The 19,410-nt window shown below is 44.3% G+C and overlaps 1 protein-coding gene across 3 annotated transcripts in view; it reads left to right on the top strand.

The window, feature by feature from the left end:
- The window catches only part of esrrb (estrogen-related receptor beta), a gene marked incomplete at its 3' end in the record, with an annotated part of 40,455 nt that overhangs the window by 6,382 nt on the left and 14,663 nt on the right, over nt 1–19,410 (top strand). For 2 of the 3 annotated variants that reach the window (XM_083892913.1, XM_083892911.1), the window contains 2 exons: nt 7,004–7,413; nt 13,107–13,223. In XM_083892913.1, coding sequence (XP_083749039.1) covers nt 7,004–7,413; nt 13,107–13,223 — 527 coding nt within the window. Of the gene's footprint in view, nt 1–7,003; nt 7,414–13,106; nt 13,233–19,410 lie in introns of all 3 variants that reach the window. The other variant, XM_083892912.1, reaches the window with a different exon arrangement.

Genomic DNA, 19,410 nt, shown 5'->3' with positions numbered 1-19,410 from the left:
ACAGTGAAACTATAAGAAAAAACACAACATTCTAGTTCCTATTGGCTTCAGTCGAGGGTTATTTTATCACACACACACACACACACACACTTAATTGTCTTGTGAGGAACATTTTTAAGACAGATTTTTTTTTTTTTTTTTACAGACCATAATTGCTTTGAGCAGTTATCATCGTTGTAAGTGTGCATTGTTAAATTATACCGTGGCCTCGCCACATAATGGATGTAATGGAAACTAATCTTTTCTAAATGAAAAGAGCAGAATTAGAAATTCGATCCCAAACGTAAAAAGGCAGACGAGACTTATCGCTCAACTTTCTTTTTTTACGCGTTACAGTATTATGGGCTGTCCAGTTCTACAGGGAGCCCCCCACCCCCAACCCCCCCGTGGGTCTGTGTAGAGAATGATTAACCCTTTCTCCCTCACATCCCAGAGCCATTTGTCTCTCGTTCAACATCCTGAACTCAGCCTCTCTTTATAAGAACCAGATCTGCCCAGCGAGGCCCAGACAGTTTACGTCAGACAAACGGCAGCATCTTTGGAACAGGAAGCAGCGAGGAGGAGGAGGAGGAGGAGGAGGAGGAGGAGGGGATGGCGGATCGATAGATGTGATCTGCTTCTTGTGCCCGCTGCTATCTTCTTGTTGTAGTGGAGTGAGCTCACTGCTTTATAAAGACTTCAGTGACATCGCCCTGTGCTAACAGCTAAAAATAATCCTCTTCTAGAGAAGACCGAAAAACTTAATTGCTCCGGCCACAGAGCCAGCATCGCCCCCCTCTTCCTCCCTCTTTTTGGTAACACGGCACGAGCCTCTATTCCATGGACTATTGATTTAAGGCCCTCGCTCCTCCATCGGTACAAATACACACACATGCGTATCACTTACTTTCTCTTTCTCAGTCTCCTCAACTTCCACCTTTTGTTTGCCTCCATGCATCCACACGTCATAAATCTCTGTCATCTTCTCTTGAGTGTGTGTTGGGCACAGACCCCTCCTCTCTCAGCCAGGGCAGCTCTTAATGAATGAGAAAGTCCAAAATTAGGGGGGGCCCATGTCCCTCTGTAGATTAGAATGAGGTCCCTATGGACACACCCCCCCCCCCCCCATCCTAAAACACACTATATTTCCATCTTTTATATTCTGTTAATCGATTACTAAATGAATCGTCAACTATTTTGAAGCGTTTGTAGTCCATGATTTAAACATGATTTCTGATCGTTTTAGCTTCTTTTCTTTGTTTCTTTGCTCCACGTAACAAAAGAATCATTAAAAATTAATTATTTTGGTTTGTGGACAAAACAAGACATTCAAAAACATCGCACATTTCAACTCCGAAGTTTTTGACTTCTTGTGCAATGACGTTAGCACAGCTGAAAACTTTAATATTTGGAATAAAAATCATTATTTCTAATCTTTTCAATGTCTTGACTATATTTTCTGTTCATTTTGCAACTCTTTTGATGAATAAAAGTCTGACTTTTAATGGAAAACACGAAATAATTGTATAGGTGACCCCAAACTTATGAGCACATATAAGCCCGTATACAGACATTGACCCTAGAGTCTTTTGGCCCCTAATTCCCCTGATGGTCATTAACCTAGAAACCATTGGACAGAGAGACTGCGGTCCGTATTTTAACTAAGTGTTTTGGAATATCTCTATTCCGTTCATGCTCCCAGGGGCCTCTCATGTACCCTCTCCTCACCACCACTCGTCTTTTTTCCATTTCCATTTCCCTCTGCACGAACACACCAATCACCCTCCTCGGTGGCATACAAGCGGCCACGTGTATTTCTGTAACTTTTGCGGATTTTTTTCTCTGCTCTCCCCTAAATATGAGGCTGTGTGTCGGAGCGGTAAAAGGTGGCAGTGGCCCCTGCAGGAGAGGTCAGCGCCGGCAGCTGCCGGTGGGGTTTCTGGCTGTGGAGAAGAAGAAGGTCTGTCAGGAGCTAATTGAGTTCGTCCTCCCAGCGCCCGACTCTGGGGCCAGTGGCTTATCAGGCCACATCGCCTGGGGCCCCTCCAGACAGATCTGCCCCTAGTGGGGCATCTGATATCACCGTCACCCTGCCTGCAGATGTCAAACCCCCACCACTCACCCCCCCCCCCCCCCTTTTTTTTCCCCCCCGCTTCCACTTAGCCAGTCTGATCAGGTAGCAGGGATGTGACACTCTGGGATGAGGTTAGCAAATCTTACAAAATGCTGTTTTTTTTGGGCATGTGGCGGCCTTGAGAGTGAAGAGGACATTAGGAATTTTGCTCAGTGTTTGAGTTCAGCCTCCAGCACAGGGTGTGCTCACTAGAGCTGAAACGATTAATTTTGATCATCGAGTAATCGGTTTGAAGCTTTTTTTTATGATAAAAACAAGATTTCTGATTGTTTTAGCTTCTTAAATGTGAATAATGACTTAACTTTTTTGCTCCACATAACAAAGTAATCACTAAAAGTGAATCATTTAGGTTTGTGGACAAAACAAGACATCGTCATTTCCAGATTTGACAAACACATTTGACCAAACTCTTCTTTGATTAATCGAGATAGTGCTGGGCACGTTAACCACGTCCAGAAAAAGACGTGTGTGACGTCATGTTTACGTGCCGCGGCACCGGAGTCTAGGCACCGTTTACCAGTTACCTCCTTTAGCGCCATTAGTGCACCTACAGTCAACCTGGAGCGGTCTGTTTATTAAAACGAAAAGAGCAGCGCTACAAAACTCTAGCGTACCTGTGTACTGCGTATGTGTGCCTCTGTTTTTAAAGTTGTCATTCGTTCACGTTGACGCTAACAACGCCATGTTTACGTGCCCCGGCACCATAGTCCAGGCACCGTTTACCAGTTAGCTGCGTTAGCTCCTTTAGCGCCAGTTAGTGCGCCTACAGTCGAACAGGAGCAGTGTGTTTATTCAACCAAAAGAGCAACGCTTCAAATAACTAGCTTACCTGTGTGCTGCGTATGTGTGCGTCTGTTTTTAAAGTTGTCGTGCGTTAATGTTGACGTTAACAACACCATGTTTACGTGCCGCGGCACTGGAGTCCTGGCACTGTTTACAAGTTAGCTGCGTTAGTTCCTTTAGCGCCGTTAGTACGCCTACAGTCGACCTGGAGCGGAGTGTTTATTCAACGAAAAGAGCAGCGATACAAATAACTAGCGTACCTGTGTACTGCGTATGTGTGCCTCTGCTTTTTAAAGTTGTCATACATTAATGTGTGTTGACGTTAACAACGCCATGTTTACGTGTCGCGCCGCCGGAGACCAGGCACCGTTTACCAGTTAACTGCGTTAGCTCCTTAAGCACACGAAAAGAGCAGCGCTACAAATAACCAGCGTACCTGTGTACTGCGTATGTGTGCCTTTATCCAGTCAGTCATCATGGAAACTCGTCATGCGTTAGTGTCCGTTAAACGTTGATGCCATTGGCCGTTAATCAACAGATTAAACGATTATGAAGCTAATCGTTAGCTGCAGCGCTAGTGCTCACTGTGTTTGTGATTTACACATAAAAATGTGCTGTAGTCGCGGACAGAACAGCAGAGGAACACCTCTGCAGAAAGCTCTCAGCAGGAATATGTACAAATTGGCTCAATTAGGTTGCAAATGTTCTGCCCTCTGACGACAGCGTCGACCAATATTCAGAGTTTTCGCTCGCAGGCGAGGGAGGTTAAGGCCTCCAGACGTGCTGCTCCTTCTCAAATTCGACAAACGGCGAGTGTGAGATGAGCTGCCAGATCATGAGACCCCGGCTAATCCTGGCCACAGCAGCACAGGTGGAGATGATATGAAGGATCTGAGACGCTGTTAGGACGGCCGGATTCAAACCAAACTGTTCCGTGTGCATTTTGTGAGCCCGTAACCCACGACTCAGCATGAATTTTGATCAGTACAAAGGGAACAAAAGGAGGAGGAACAGAGGCAGATACTGTATCTTAGAAGAGCTGTGCTCCCGTGGTCAGGCGGGCGAATTTCAAACGCTCTTACCTTGAGGAAGGAAATAAGACAGAACTATAGATTTTACAGCATCCTGTCTGTGTAGCACACGAGCTAATTAGCACCTGCTTCATATATTGAATTATTTATCGGGACTATTGCTGCCGTCAAACTATTTAATGTTCGCAATTCATTTTCCCCCTTACCCCACACACACAATGGTATTTATAGATTTAAATTGGACCTGTCCCATTACAGATTACGAATATTTATAGAAATATTTTAGAGTATTTGATTAATACGCCAGGTTCAAGTGGGTAGTGTTCGCTCGGTCTCATTAATCAATATATGCGGCCCTGTTAAAAACATAAGCATAGCGGCGGATATGATGTGTCGTCGCGGAATGAGTTAAGGGGATTCTCGCCAGCACATTTATTATAAATGACCACATTGAGCTGGAGGGGAAACAGTTAAGACACTTATGCAATTATGCTAAGTGTCACCCCTGAAAATGGCCTTTGAACCGGGGGTTAAGCTTACTCTGAATTTGTGAAATAAAAAGCTAAATGGAGCCATCTTGCGCTCCCGCGTTTTTTTTTTTTAATATATAGCCTTAATAAGCCCAAGTGCAAGTTCCCCCGTCGCACAGGTGCACATATCCATCTGAAACACAGATCATAAAGTAGATGAACACAGAGCCGTGCATTAATTTATGGCGAGATGCAATCTGCATTCATTATCGCGAGCGGCGAGTTCTATTTTAGAGAGGCATGAAATTGATTCGCCTTTTTTTTTTTTCAATTTCTGTCTACAAGGACGTTTAAGTCGCAACTATGAATAAACTCCCACAATGCTATCGCTAATATTAACATATTCTGTGCTTTGTTTGAATTTGGAGTAAATGAAGAAAAAAATGCACCGGACAGCGTTTTTCGTATCACTTCAATAACAGTGGAGGCTTATATTATATATTATATTAAGAGGAAATCCAGGAGTGCTCAGGCAAAAGGGGGCTTATTCCACAAGGTCACCGGTTTTAACAGGGGGGCCATTTTTTTTTTTTTATTATTTATTTTAGCAGTTAACCTTTTTGCGAATTTCCAGAAGTGCTCGGCACCCGGCGCTCCGATGAATATACATGACGGCAGGGGAAGGAAACCCGGGAATGAGATTTAATTTGACACGCTGACCCCCATCTCCACGGGCCTGGGAAGCCAGGGTGAGAAAATAAGGTTGACCCGCTGACCCCTGGGCCCTGAACCCCCCTCCGTCACCCACCCTCACAATTAAATCAGCCTCAGAGAGCAGGAGGCAGCAGCGCGGTCAACCGATAGGGGACACGGGGGTGTCGATGTCTCATTCCCTGCTCTGAGACAGACAGCGATGGTCCAGTCGGGTAGATGGAACCCTCCCCTTTCTCTTAGAGCTGATGGTAAACTGACATGTCAAATATGTAAACATTACCATTAGTTGGCAATATTCTAATGGTAGCTAATGTGCTAAGGCACAACTTGGGCCTGTCTAGCTGCCACTCACTGGTAGCCCCCGTGTCTGCATTTGCATAAGCCATGCAAGGCTCAATTTTGTTAATGCAAGCAAGTGAAGGTGACCTTTCACCCCCCCACTTCCCTGGTACCCAATGAAGTGGTGTGTGTGTGTGCAAGTGTGCGACCTGGCCTTGACCCTAACAGGTCAACACAGCATCCCCAATACATTGAGTTATCCATCTCCTCGCCACTCTATTTACAGATAGACAAGTTTTTCTCCCCTCCTGCAATTTCCAGTCAAAGGCTACAGAGCACAAACCAAACCACAGATTTGTATGGGCAGAGTGCATTTTGTGTGGCCACGGAGCCAAAGACGCTGCACTTTAGCTCGCACACATGTTACGGCATCAGCTTGCGTGTGCTCCAAAACACAGTTATTAAGCCGACTGGTGGTGGAGAAAGTCGATATCTCCGGCCGTGGGTTGTTTTCCTTTTGGTTGACTGCTGACTCAAGGAGACAAGCCAAGGTCCACTGTGCTCTGTCTAAACTGTGTGTGTGAGTTTGTGTGTGTGTGTTTGCAGCTGCCACGACCGTGGCTAATGAAGCGCTTACAGTAAACGCTCTGTTGTTTGTCGGAAAGATTAGTAACAGAAAATTAGAAGGACTTTGAAAACAAACGCATAGAAATAGTGCCGTAAACGTACGACACTTGTTTTTTTCTTCGTAAAACCTTTTGAAGCATAACGCCATCGCCGAGTATTGGAGGTTTATTTTAGTCGTTGGATATGGGCCAGCAAAACACGAACTATAGATAATGGGGTCACTTAGAAATGTCCTTATTTTTGAAGGAAAAGCACATTTTTATATACACTCTATACCAAGGGTGTCCAACTCATATTCACTGAGGGCCACGTCAGCATAATGGTCAGATGTCATACAGGATAAATGTAACCAAATTAAAATAAAGGTAACTACTCTGTAACATACTGCTAAATAACTTTCTCTATTTATTACTTAGTCGCATGATGCGTATACAATGATACACTCCGATCTAGTGGCAGTGCCGTCACTTTGCGGCTAACGCAATCACCATGCATTGTGGGAAATGTAGTTTATGGTCAACGCACGCCTTAAAGCAGCATAGACCTATTTTAACACGGATTTTTAAGACCAATTAATCACTCGCAGGGCCACATAAAATGATGTGGCGGGCCACATCTGGCCCCCGGGCCTTGAGTTTAACACGTGTGCTCTATACGTTGTTAATGTGGTAAACGAGTATTCTAGCTGCAAACGTCTGGTTTTTAATGGAATATGTACACATTTCTAATCATGCCAATGTCTTGACTGTGTTTTCTATTCATTTTGCAACACTTTTGATGAATAAAAGTGTGATTTTTATTGGAAAACACAGAAATTTTAAGGAATGTAGGAAAGGGATTGTTTGGCACATCATCATTTTGCACTTAATCAAGCATTTTGCTGAAAAGAAGGTTGATGAGATTCAATTAAAGCCCCTTTTTGAAGACCTCTGCTAATCATCATCCTCTTCTCAAACCCCCCCCCCACCCTCTGTGTCTTAACCCAGGCTGCTGAATAGAATGGCCGCTGATGACCGGCACCTGTCCTCCAGCTGCGGGTCGTACATCAAGACGGAGCCGTCCAGTCCCTCCTCAGTCATCGACACGGTCAGCCACCACAGCCCCAGCGGCAACTCAGACGCCAGCGGCGGCTATGTCAGCACGATGAACAGCCACTCCAACGGCCTGGACTCTCCGCCCATGTTCACCCCCGGCGGGATCGGGGCGGGCGCCTGCCGCAAGCGCTACGACGACTGCTCCAGCGCCATCATGGAGGAATCGTCCATAAAGTGCGAATACATGTTGAACTCCCTCCCCAAGAGGCTGTGCCTGGTCTGTGGAGATATAGCCTCGGGGTATCACTATGGGGTGGCCTCTTGTGAGGCCTGCAAAGCCTTTTTTAAAAGGACAATACAAGGTATTTTACTCCCCTCTCCCTCTCTCTCTCTCGCACACTCAATACCAGTCATTTCATCCCCATGTCACCACATCACTAGACACAGAAACGCCCTCCGTACAAGCCACCTTTGGCCTCGCGACAACAACACTGGGGACAAACCATTCACTATGTAAAAGAAATCATTGGAGTGTGGAAGACGCCTCCTGAGACCTGCAATATCTCACTGTGGAAAGAACATACACAAGTTTGGGGTCACCTCTACAATATATTTTGGTGTTTTCCATTAAAAGTCACACTTTTATTCATCAAAAGAGTTGCAAAATGAATAGTAAAAATATAGTCAAGACATTGACAAGATTAGAAATAATGACTTGTATATTAAAATAATAATAAAAACACAATGGTTTTCAAGGGTTTTCTAATCCGATAGCCTTCTAACGCGATTAGCAAACACAATGTACCATTAGAACACTGGAAATTGACTTCTATACACCATTAAAAACCAGGCATTCGCAGTTAACAATGTATAGTTAGTGTATTTCTGATTCATTTAATGTTATATTTATTGGGAAAAAGGGGCTTTTCCTTCAAAAATAAGGACATTTAATAATAATTAGAGTAAAAAATAAATAAATAAATAAAACAGATGGGACAGACTACGAGAGAGATTGAGATGAGATCATCTATCATGGGAGGGGGGTGTAAGGTGGACATGACATCATCACTCATAGGTCAGATTTTGTAGACTGTTTTGGTTGGGGGGGGGGGTGTGTCAGAGAATATACTATATTATTTGATATGTGTCCTCCGTGGCCAGGATTGGCTATCTGCAAAAAAGCATGATGTATCACAGCTTCTCATTAGAGAGAGGCAATGAAAGACCCCCCCCCCCCCCCCACTGTGGAAACTGTGGACCGCTCCAGATTAATCAGGAAGAGGGCAATCCGCAATCCCGTCTTTTATTCGTCGCTTTCACTAAATTTAAATCGACAAATAATTGCAGGTGTTATGCAGAGAGCAGGGCTCCATGTCTTGACGTTGGGTGTTGATTTTCCAGCCATATCAGCTTTAGACAGTCTATGTACCTTTTGCAGGCAAACAAAAGCATTAAGCCAAACCCCCCCCCCCCCCTGTTTACCCCACCAGCGATCATGTCTATTTACAAAAGATGAACATTTTTCTCTCAAGTAACATAACTAGGGCTTTTGTCCTCGTCGCTAAAAGTACACTGACGGCAACACAGTGGAACACCGGAGAAGAAAGAGGTGTCTTAAGTGGAGCAATGGCCCGAACAATTAAGAGGAAGGTACACGGAGGAAGAAGAAGAAGAAGAAGAAAAAGCTCCTCTTTTTTCTGCCCCCCGCTCACTTTGCATTGTCGATTTGAAATCCCTCTCTTTCTCTTCTTGGAGGGGCCGCCTGTAATGGAGCTAATCTGTCGTCGTTTGTCCGAGCCACAGGAGTTTTGTCAATAACAATCAGCGTTTGGAAAGTGTAATTAAGGCCGAGGCTTTTCATTAGGAAGAAGGGAGGGGGCCCCGTCTCCAGGGACCCGCATGCCAATTAGAAACTCAGGCACGCGTCGCCGGGGTAATTTCAGGAAAAGGAGGGAGAGGAGGAAGAAAAAAAAAAACCCAGGACTTCTTTAGATTGGAGAGGGACCCTGCTGCTCTTTCAGAGGAGAGGCTTAATGGCATAATAATCAGACAGGGGTCCCAGGCAAGAGGACGCGGGGACGATGATAAAAGAAACACACGCAGAATTTGCTGCAGTAAATAGCGCCGTGTAGAGCCCTTGAAAGAATTGAGAGGGCGCTGTTGATGAGAACCGATTAATTAAAGGAATAACGAGGCAGTCAAGGGTGGAGTGTGAGACGGCCCCCCTCTAATGAGAGGAAAACAAAGGAGCCGGCTTTTTCCCGCCCTTTTATCACATTGTTCCGTAGCACGTTAGCGTTAACCGTGTGCACGACGGATTCTAACGCTTCCGGCACACGCTAACGTAAACATTGATGTAAGCTGATTTAATGTAGCTTACTAGAGCTGCAGCTATCGAATATTTATGTAATCGAGTATTCTACCGATTATTCCTCGAGTAAGCGGATTAAAAAAATCTGATTTTTTTTCAAAAAAATAAATTATTATTATTTTGCGTCCTCCATTAATCAAAAAATAATTGATCGAATACAGGATTACAGAAATATTCGATAGCTTCAGCGCTACTCCTCAATGATCTTCTTCCTAGCATCATTCAACATCCAGTTGCTAATGCTTCCGGCACACGCTAGCATAAACATTGATGTTAGCTGATTTAATGTTATATTTTTGTGTTTTTGGTCGAATACTCGCCGTGTATAACTGTTTTTAATAATCTACTAATATCAAAGCATTTTAATGTTTATTCTCCGAGTAGCCGCCGCTATCTAAACCTACTTCCCGCTCTTGCCAGGGCTTCTGAGAACAGAAGCTCCATCTCCTGTCACCTGTTCAGTGCATAGACCCTTGAACTCCTGTGTGGAAATACTTACATTAGTCAAGGCCCAGATACAGATTAATGTCAACCTGGATCTCCATCTGTTCCAGAAGTACGTTCTTTCTTCTCAGGCCTCCGTAATCATACGTCCACCCCTGCTCCGCAGGTGCCCCCCACCAATCAAAAACATAAATCTCTTATTGAGCCGGTGTTTTCTTCCCATTTTGAACCCGAGTGTAAAATTGCCTGAAAAACCAACTGAACTCAGTGCCCCCCTCCTCTTATATATGAAGTAATAGACCTTGACAGTAAGCCTGTAAAAGTCAGTTTAGATTTTGATGAAAAATACCTGCCATTTTACTGTAATTTACTTACAAGACCTGACTTTCCCCCTCTGTGCCCTGGCATGGGTCCTAAAAAGCCATAAAACAGATTGAGACAGATACTTATCAAGAGGAGAAGGAGGGCAAATCTTTTTCTTCTCTCTTCACTCTCTCGATGTTATTGGGAACCATACCATAACCTCTCCAAAGACAGATAAACCCGAGAATGGCCCTCGGGTTAAAGGGGTGCACGACGCCGGTGTGCTTCATTTCTGGAAGTGAAACTCCACCGTGCTATTAGACTACTATATATATATATATATGTGTAGTACTCATGTGTCACAGTCGCAGGTCATTTTTTTTTACTTCTTAAGTTATTTTAAGTGGTGGGGACATAATAATAATAATAATAATAATAATATAAATAACTGTAACGTTACATTTTTATTTAATGAAGTGCATTAAAGGGCTATTCGGTAATTAACCACATGAATCGCAGGGGCTGTTTTGCATACAGCGTCATGAAATCTTTGGCATGTTGACGACTGAACATGAAAATGAAATTATAGGCTTGTTACGGCCGTGGTGAAAAAAAAAAAAAACATACACAAACAAAGCACCATTGGATATTTTACTTGGTTTCAATGTTATAACAGCTAAGATTTCTATTTTTTGCCCACTTTATATGCGTGTAATTTTGCCCTTTTTGTCAAAGAACCTACAAACTGTTTTCAGCTGTGCTAACATCAATGCATGAGGGTTTTCAAGGGTTTTCTAATCATCCAATAGCCTTCTAACACGATCAGCAAACACAATGTACCATTAGAACACTGGAAATAGGCCTCTATACACCATTAACCCTTTAAGGTACTACTCAACCGTTTGGTCTACCACACTTTAAGTCACTATATCTCATTGAAAAATGCATCAAGCTGAACTCACTAACGCTAAATTAGCTTTGTTTGTACAAACAAAGGGGCCGACTCTCTTAGTTCACTACCAGGTGTGGTTTTGCTCACATGACCGCTGCAACCCTACAGAAAGGAAGGAAGGGAGGAAATAAACTCCATAAATAGAACCTTCCCCTGGGACGCACACAGGGTCAACTGTGGTCAAAACCACAACATAGCGTGCACACGACGTGGTGGAAATTTGCCACCTCTCTCCTAATGACCACTCGTTAAGTGTTTTGTCCCGGGAATCAAACCCTCGACGTACCGCTGAGCCACCGCGGTCGTTCTGATTGCCTCCTCCCAGCAAAAATGGGTAGGATTATTATCGTCTGCTTCTGCTATGACAACAGAGAGGGGAAGACAATCACAGCTCATCAGCCTCACACCTTTATTTACCCCAATCCCAAAGAGATGAGGGCGGCGAATTAGCATAATGATTTCTAACCCAGATATATGGAGGATTTTCTAATTATTTATAACATCTTGGGAGCCCCAACCACCCCCCCCCCCCACCCCCTAGCTTGATCTGTCCAATAATGTTAACATAATTGCATAAGTTGTCAAAGGGGTTGTAGGAGGGCGAGGAAATGCCAGCGGAATATTTATTCTCTGTATGGAGAAGACGGAGCGAGGGTCAGCGCTGGGGGGCAACGACGGTGCGTGAATGAATATGTCGACGCTGTACTCTACCTGTTTGTCACATACTGACGCATTTTGGGAATTAAGATGATTAAATTGTATTGTTACTCAACCTTTCTTTTAGCTTTAACGCTAAAAAGCTCATTCAGAATGAGGATGGATGTAACGTCGAGGGAGTCGTTTCTAGAGCCGAAGCAACGCTTTTATTTTGTAGCAGTGCAACTCCTTTTCATTGCTCTGTCCTGGAATCAGATGCTGCCGTTTTGAATAATGCATCGGGCCTCTCTTTGCCTGTACACTATGTAAAATAGTCAACAATGGCAACAGTGGTAACAACAGGTTTGGGTCTGCTGCAGTATAATATAAAGTGGTCAGAGGAAGTGTCAGTAGCAGGCCCCTCTGAGTGTAGGGGGTCCACAGTCTGAGCCCGGGGGCCTTTCAGGGGACACGTACAGAATTAATGAGGCCAATTTAGTGTTGGACTGGTGTGACGCCCACTGATGTGCTCCTGAAGGGCTATCGTAGCTTCTTTACCCCAGGTTCTCCAGCTGTGGCCCCCAGGAAGTCACTGGACGACACAGGCCACAGAAATGGCTTCTATAGCAATATGTGTAATGATAGTTAACCCTTTAAAGCCCAAATCATTAAATAATTGACAGAAAATTCCAATATCAATTTCCATATAGGAGTTTTAATTTGTATCATATTTTATACAGCGGATCACAATGCAAAAAAATACACAAACCAATCCAACAAATCCAACAAAAACAATGGAACTGGCAGAGGTGGAAGTCTGGAAGACACAACATTCCAGTTATTTTTTACTAATTTTGCAGTTCACAACCTTCTTATTTTGAGTGATGGTCGGCTTGAAAACAGTTCAAGATGCACTCTGCCTTTCTCACAGTACACATGGGCAAAGTGGCCTACACAGTGCTTGCAAACTATTATTATGGGTTTCCCATAATAATAGTTTGTTGTTATAGGGTTAATTATAGAGCATGCAAATGCCTGGTGAAATACCCCAAAATTATATTATTTTACTTTAATTTGCTGTTTATCCAATCTGGTCCAACTTTATTTATACGGCACTTTAAAAACTACAGCTGAAACAACAAGTGCTGTACATCAGAGATAAATAACGAGCGACCTAAGAATAAAACAATAAAATACTGTAGAAAATATAAACACAAATAAACAGGTCATGCAATAAAACTATAAAAAAGATAAAAACCAAAGAGTAAAAATGTGTTTTCAGATGTGTCTTGGGCCTCGTCTGGCTTCACTGTCACTAATCGTCTTCTTCTTCTTCTTCATCTACTCAGGTAACATAGAATACAGCTGTCCGGCCACAAACGAGTGCGAGATCACGAAACGGAGACGCAAATCATGTCAGGCCTGTCGCTTCATGAAATGCCTCAAAGTGGGGATGCTCAAAGAAGGTAAGAAGAGTAAGAACATTTTTCTTATTACTCTCGCATCCACCAGATACACATATAGCACTCTATGTATTATTATTTATTCTTTGGTGGGGTTTAGAAAAGCACATTTACGCAAAAACAAATCCTCCATTGATCTCGTGAATCACACAGCAGTAAATTTTGTAGTTGAGCTGGGGGACAAAATATGCTGCATAGGTCGAGCCCCCGCCGTCTGAGGAATAGAAGTGTAACCGTATTCCACCTGGAAAGGCTCTCAGGCCGGGTCTCGGAGCGCACACACACACACACACACACACACACACACACACACACACACACACACACACACACACACACACACACACACACACACACACACACACACACACACACACACACACACAGCCTCAGCTTGGCATATTGATCCGCTAAATGTTTTCCGAACATCTCCAGCTCTCTTCCTGTGGACAGTTTAGGGAATTCATTGACAATTAAACATGCTACCGATAGCTAATTTTGCCCCCCTTCTTGGCTTCCTGAGAGTCTGCTGGCACCTATCCATTCTGTTTTATCACATATTGGTGGATTTGTTCATACCTGAAGCTAACGAGCTAAGTAGCTCGCTAACTAGCAAATTAAACACAGCATTAAATCCATCAATATGTCTGATATTGGAATGTTTATGTCACAAATTGGTCATATCTAGTGCATGAAGATGATGGTCTGCGACTGTATGAAGGAGAACGCGATCGTTAGCTAGCTAGCTAGCTTGATTCTTCTAACTAGCCTCCTCTGGGTGCAGCTCAGGGATTCTCAAACACAAAATGTTTTTTTTTACTCAAGTGCTGATCAGTTAGGACGGTTAAATCTTACACTTTTAAATTCTACATCAAACCCTGTAGAGTGCAAGTATATATTCCCCCCATTATTCTTGCCATTACTCATTGGAGAGCGGGATTTATAGATGCATATATATCCAGTTGCCACCTGAAGCCAGTATGGATCTCAACGCCGTAACAGAATCCCCCCCGGACTGCGCACGGCCAGATAAAGCCCTCAGTGCCAGAAAGACGGAGTAATCGCATTACTATCTGATGAAAAATTTATGCCAATATATCATCATCGGAGAATAAGAGACTACAAAAATATGTGGGCCTGGCTATAAATGAACGACCAGTGTCGGGTCAGGAGTGTTAAAAAAAGTCAAATATGCAGACTTTGTCGGCTTTAAGCCCCGAGGTTGTAATGCACGTTTCTGTGTATGCGGCACATTAACAGAATAATGATAAAGATATAGATGAAATGGAAAAGAGAGACACATGCTCTGTGTGTCCGCCGCAAGCTCCGACGAAGCCGCCGGCTCAACGCCGCGTCCAGGGCTCTCGGTGTGGGGAGGTGGTCACCGCTCATGTGACCGAGAGGTTGCAACTTGCTTTCATTACCGCAGAAAGGTCACATTGTATCTCAATGGAAAGTCGCCTAATTATAACTCTGCAGCAGCAAAGTGCAGCGCTGTGCCCCCACCCACCCCCAACCAATCAAACACAGCTTTAAACCCATCAATATGTCTAATATTGGAACGTTTATCTCACAAATGTTCATATCTAGTGTATGAAGACGACGGTCCCTGAAGATAAGCAGTCTAATTACAGCAGGACGTGGCCCTTAAACCCTTGTGTCGAGTCACTGTACTTTCCCCTCGACTGTATAAAGGAGGAAGTGATCGATGGGAGAATCAAATGTCAGGGACAACAGGTTTTTCCTCTGATCAATGGAAACGGATCAGAGCTTAGAGCAAAGAGGAGACAAGATACTATTGAGAGATTACATTGACATCATTTAGTGGGAGTTGCTCTCTCTCTCTCTCTCTCGCTTCCTTTTGTCCGGGTCCTCAGTCGTCAGCGTTTCGCGTCATTCGAGTATCGTGACAACCCTAAATCCTTTTCTCTTGAAGTGGAAAACATCAACGCTACTTGTGTGATGAGGGTATTTTGCAGTGCATGACTTTGCCAGTCACAGTTTAACCTATACCTACCGATACCAACCCAGTACAGAATACCAGGTCCTTTATGTATAGTGTATTGTGTCTAGCCTGCACCTTCCTGCCACACCAGCAGGGAGTCGGCTCCCCTATGCGTACAGTGGACAAAGTGGTGTAAAAGCACCGTATGTAAAAAAGTAGAGACTTTGTCTATTGGAGGAATGCAAAAGGGGAGGTGCTCAGGTATAAATGTGGAGGGCTCACTTTGCGCGAGGTCTTTTCTACAGCAAGGATAACTCCTGTGAAAATCGACCTTTTCCTTGCAACGAAAATAAAACCTTGTCGGCCAAATAGAGAAGTTCTCTATTTCATTCTTCACCAGCAGCAGAGAAATGTCCACAACAATGACATGATGCATATGCTAAATAGACGCTCACAGTTCTCAGTGGTGTATTAGGTTTTGACAACGTATATCTATCGTCTACACGGTCGCCGACGGTGCTTTTGTTTGAAGGCGAAGAAGTGTCTCACGTTATAGTTAACACATACCACGGTGACAGCAAAGCGTGTACGTGCCCGACACACAATACACCTCTCATTGTTCACTCCAGCGCGCCCGGCATGCAGAGAGCGACCGCATCCCACAATAGTCCCGTCACAGTCGCATGCACGGCATAGCACGACATGCACGGAAACTACAATGCACTGCACGTACTGCATTATGGCTGAGATTTCCTGCGTTGCAAGAAGTGTTGTCTAAATGAATCGTCAACTATTTTGACAATTGAAGCTTCTTACATGATTAAAAACGAGATTTCTGATTGTTTTGGCTTCTTAAATGTGAATTCTGTCTTCGTTTCTTTGCTCCACGTAACAAAGAAATCATTAAAACTGAGTGGACAAAAACAAGACGTTGGAGAACGTCATCATTTCCAGGTTTGACAAACACTGATTGACGTTTTTTTTAAGCAGCGCGATCACAAAAATCAGCCGGGGAACTTTAGCTGCTATCGTAGCTAACCTGTAAATGGAGTATGTGAAGAGAAATGTCACTATGGCAGCCCCTGAGGGTCAGCAGGTGGGGTGGGGGGGTGGACGGTGCAAAGGCCTGACAGTTTTTCCGCTACCCTCGCTCATCACCACTCGTGATTAAAAACGCTGCGACACGCTTACAAGCATGCAAAGCTGCCAACAGGGGGGCTCTTTGAAATAGTGCTGATGGCAGTTTAACACGTGGGGGGGCCGGCGGCGGCGGCCTCCTTGAAAGGCAAGGTTCACTTCACCATGCCTTGCCATGTGGCCTTCTGATTTTTTTTCCCAGCTAAAATAGGGTCGGCGTAAGTCCCCCCCCCCCCTTTGGCATTGCCAACCATCCCAGACATCCTGACACTCCCCCCCCCCCCCCTCCTCCTACCCAGAACAGGTGAGCGACTCAAAATAAGGGCCGCACAAAGTGAGTGAAGACAGGCCCTTCTGTAGGAGTACGCATGGAGTGGATGAGGGGGGGGATTATTATTGTTTTTGGAGAGAAAGAAGAGCCCTAGGTCAGCTGGCCACCACCGCCACCCCCCAACCCCAACCCCCCACCGCAGAGGCCTTGGCTAATCCGCGCACAAATGCCAGCCGCCTTGGCCAAAAGCCCTCTCCCCGAGCACTCCGCTTTGAAGAGGTGATACCCGAGCTCGGCCTCTGCCACCCTCACTATACTGTGTAGTAGTAGGCCATAAAACAGTGAAGATGACTCTCTGCACATGTTCATAACACGTCTTGTGTTTACTCTGGAGGGCACGACAACACCAAAGCCCCCCCCCCCCCCATAAAGAAAGACCCCTCTAGCTTCCTGTGTCTGGCCCTAGTTGGACAGTAAAAATGAGACAGGTTAGTGCCGAGCTTTAATTCCTGTCAGCAACTGTTAATTACGGACCTGGGACTGTTCTAATTAAAAGAGGCACCCGTCCACCTTGATCGGGTGGCTTTATGCCGGCTGACACCGCCACATGACTGAAGCAGCACAGGGGAGGAGGCGGAGGGTAGGGTAGGGTAGGGGGGGCGACCACCTGGCAGGGACTGAGTTCACTGGGAGAAAGTGTAAAGAATGTTTCCACGCTGACAGTTGTGACGGCTTCTTAAGCTCTTAACCCTGAAGACTCCGAGTTCTCATGATGCCTTCACGGGACAGTATTTTGCGCAGGTAGTTGCCACGCGATGATTCATGGGAAGGCTCTGCTGGGAATCGGGGGTAATTAGGTTAGTGGGTTGTCCGTATCAGGAAATTGAACGACGATCCTAATCAGATTTCCAGGTTTCTAGGGAATCGAACGATTCATATAAGTAGACAAAAGTGTACATTTTTATGATAATGCGCTGATTTGACTGAGTCACCTCCGGTCGCGCGTGATACCCAGACTCATCCTCTCTCCGAGAGCACTCGCCGATGGACAAATTGCATTAGGCTCATTTGCAGTGGCCCGGGTTTGACACTGTTATAAAGTGATGAAATCATCAAGGAAGTGCTCTGTGGTGGCCGCTCCCTCAGAGGGACGTGCGAGGCTGACAAATTAACTCGTCCACCGCCATCCGAACCTTTTCTCCTCCACCCTTTAGTATTAAATTTGAAAGGGGGGATGGAGGGGATGGAGGGGGGGGGGGTTACATTATGCATACAAGGTAAATTGAAGGGGGCTCTCTCCTCTCTTGACAGGATTAAGATATCAAGGATATTTAGGCTGCGGCAGTGACAGGGAGCCAGGATATAAATGTTTGCATACAATTACATTAAATAACCAAATACCTGCCCCCGCGGTGCGGTATCAAATAAATAGAACGACGACGGCGTCGCAGTAGATGAAATATTTTTTTTAACTATGTTGAAAATTAATAGAACAGAAAAAAGACGACGTTCCAAAATGGAAACGCCCTTATCAAATAATGAGATAATAAATAACTTATGTTGTGATGAGGCCGGCCTTGACATTTACAGTATCAGTGTGAAACCTGGGCCCCCAAGGTGTGGCTGGGGGTGATAAGGCCTCAGTGCTACGGCGGTGAAAGAGGGGTGAAATAAGGGTCTTTTATGGGGGAAAGCAATACCTAGTTATCTGTGTGTGTGTGGGATTGTGTGTCTTTGTTTTGTCGGCTGGCTAAGTTTTCGTTTCTGATGAGCACACTCTCACCTGAGCTCCTACAACAACACACACACACACACACACACACACACGGGTAAAGAAGCATGTAGCCGGCAGCTCATTAGTATGCAGTCTGCCTCGACCCAAAAGCTAAATAATTAGAAGGCCAGTCTGTGAGATCATTGACCCTGCATTAAATATTCATATGTTTAGACCTGCTCTGGGCTCAGCTGTGTCACAGTAGACCAGGCAGGCATGGACCACGTATGGGAAGACACCGTGTCTCTGACACATTCGCACACTACGCACATACACTCACTTCTGCACCGATTCCGTCTATTTTACCATGCTTAGATACAAGTCGTGTTGAATAATTAATCATTTCCAAGTAAAAAAAAGTACCATTTTCAGTTTTTTCCTGTTCTCTCTTTACAAATCAATAATGGAGCTCCTACATGTTTTAAACCGTAATATCTTAAATTTCTCATGCTCACAATTAGAGCTGCAACGAATTATTATTTTTAATTAATTGATTAATTAACCCTTTAAGGTACGCACCAAGAAAAAAGCAACAGAAGAATGATTTCTTTGCATTATATATATTTTCATAATTAGACCCTACAGTATTTTAGATACAGGCCTCTACCAAACGGTTGAGATGTCTGTTCATAATAAACCTGGTTTGCATAATTCATAAAGTACAACGTTCAGAACAAGTCACATTAATTAAGTGTTAGTGAGTTCAGCTTGATGCATTTTTCAATGAGATATAGGGCCTTAAAGTGTGGTCGACCAAACGGTTGAGTAGTACCTTAAAGGGGTAAACTGGCGATTAATGGTTTGGTCCATAAAACGTTTAAAAAATGGTCCATCATTTGTCAATCCTGGAAATGATGATGTTCTCAAATGTCTTGTTTTGAGTGATTTCTTTGTTTATAAGGAGCAAAGAAACTTAGCTAAAGAAATCTTGTCTTAACCATGAAAAAAGCTTCAAACCGACTATCGATTATTAAAATAGTCCTGTTTTTTTGGTGATGCTTTAATGCATTTTACATCTATTACACGGCAAATCAAATTGCCGTTTCGATATCTGTTAGAAAAG

The sequence above is a fragment of the Microchirus variegatus genome, assembly GCF_963457635.1.
Source record: "Microchirus variegatus genome assembly, chromosome: 7".
Classification (NCBI taxonomy): Eukaryota; Metazoa; Chordata; class Actinopteri; order Pleuronectiformes; family Soleidae; genus Microchirus; species Microchirus variegatus.
Note: the sequence above shows the minus strand (reverse complement) of the source record. Positions and strands in the feature narration are given on the sequence as shown.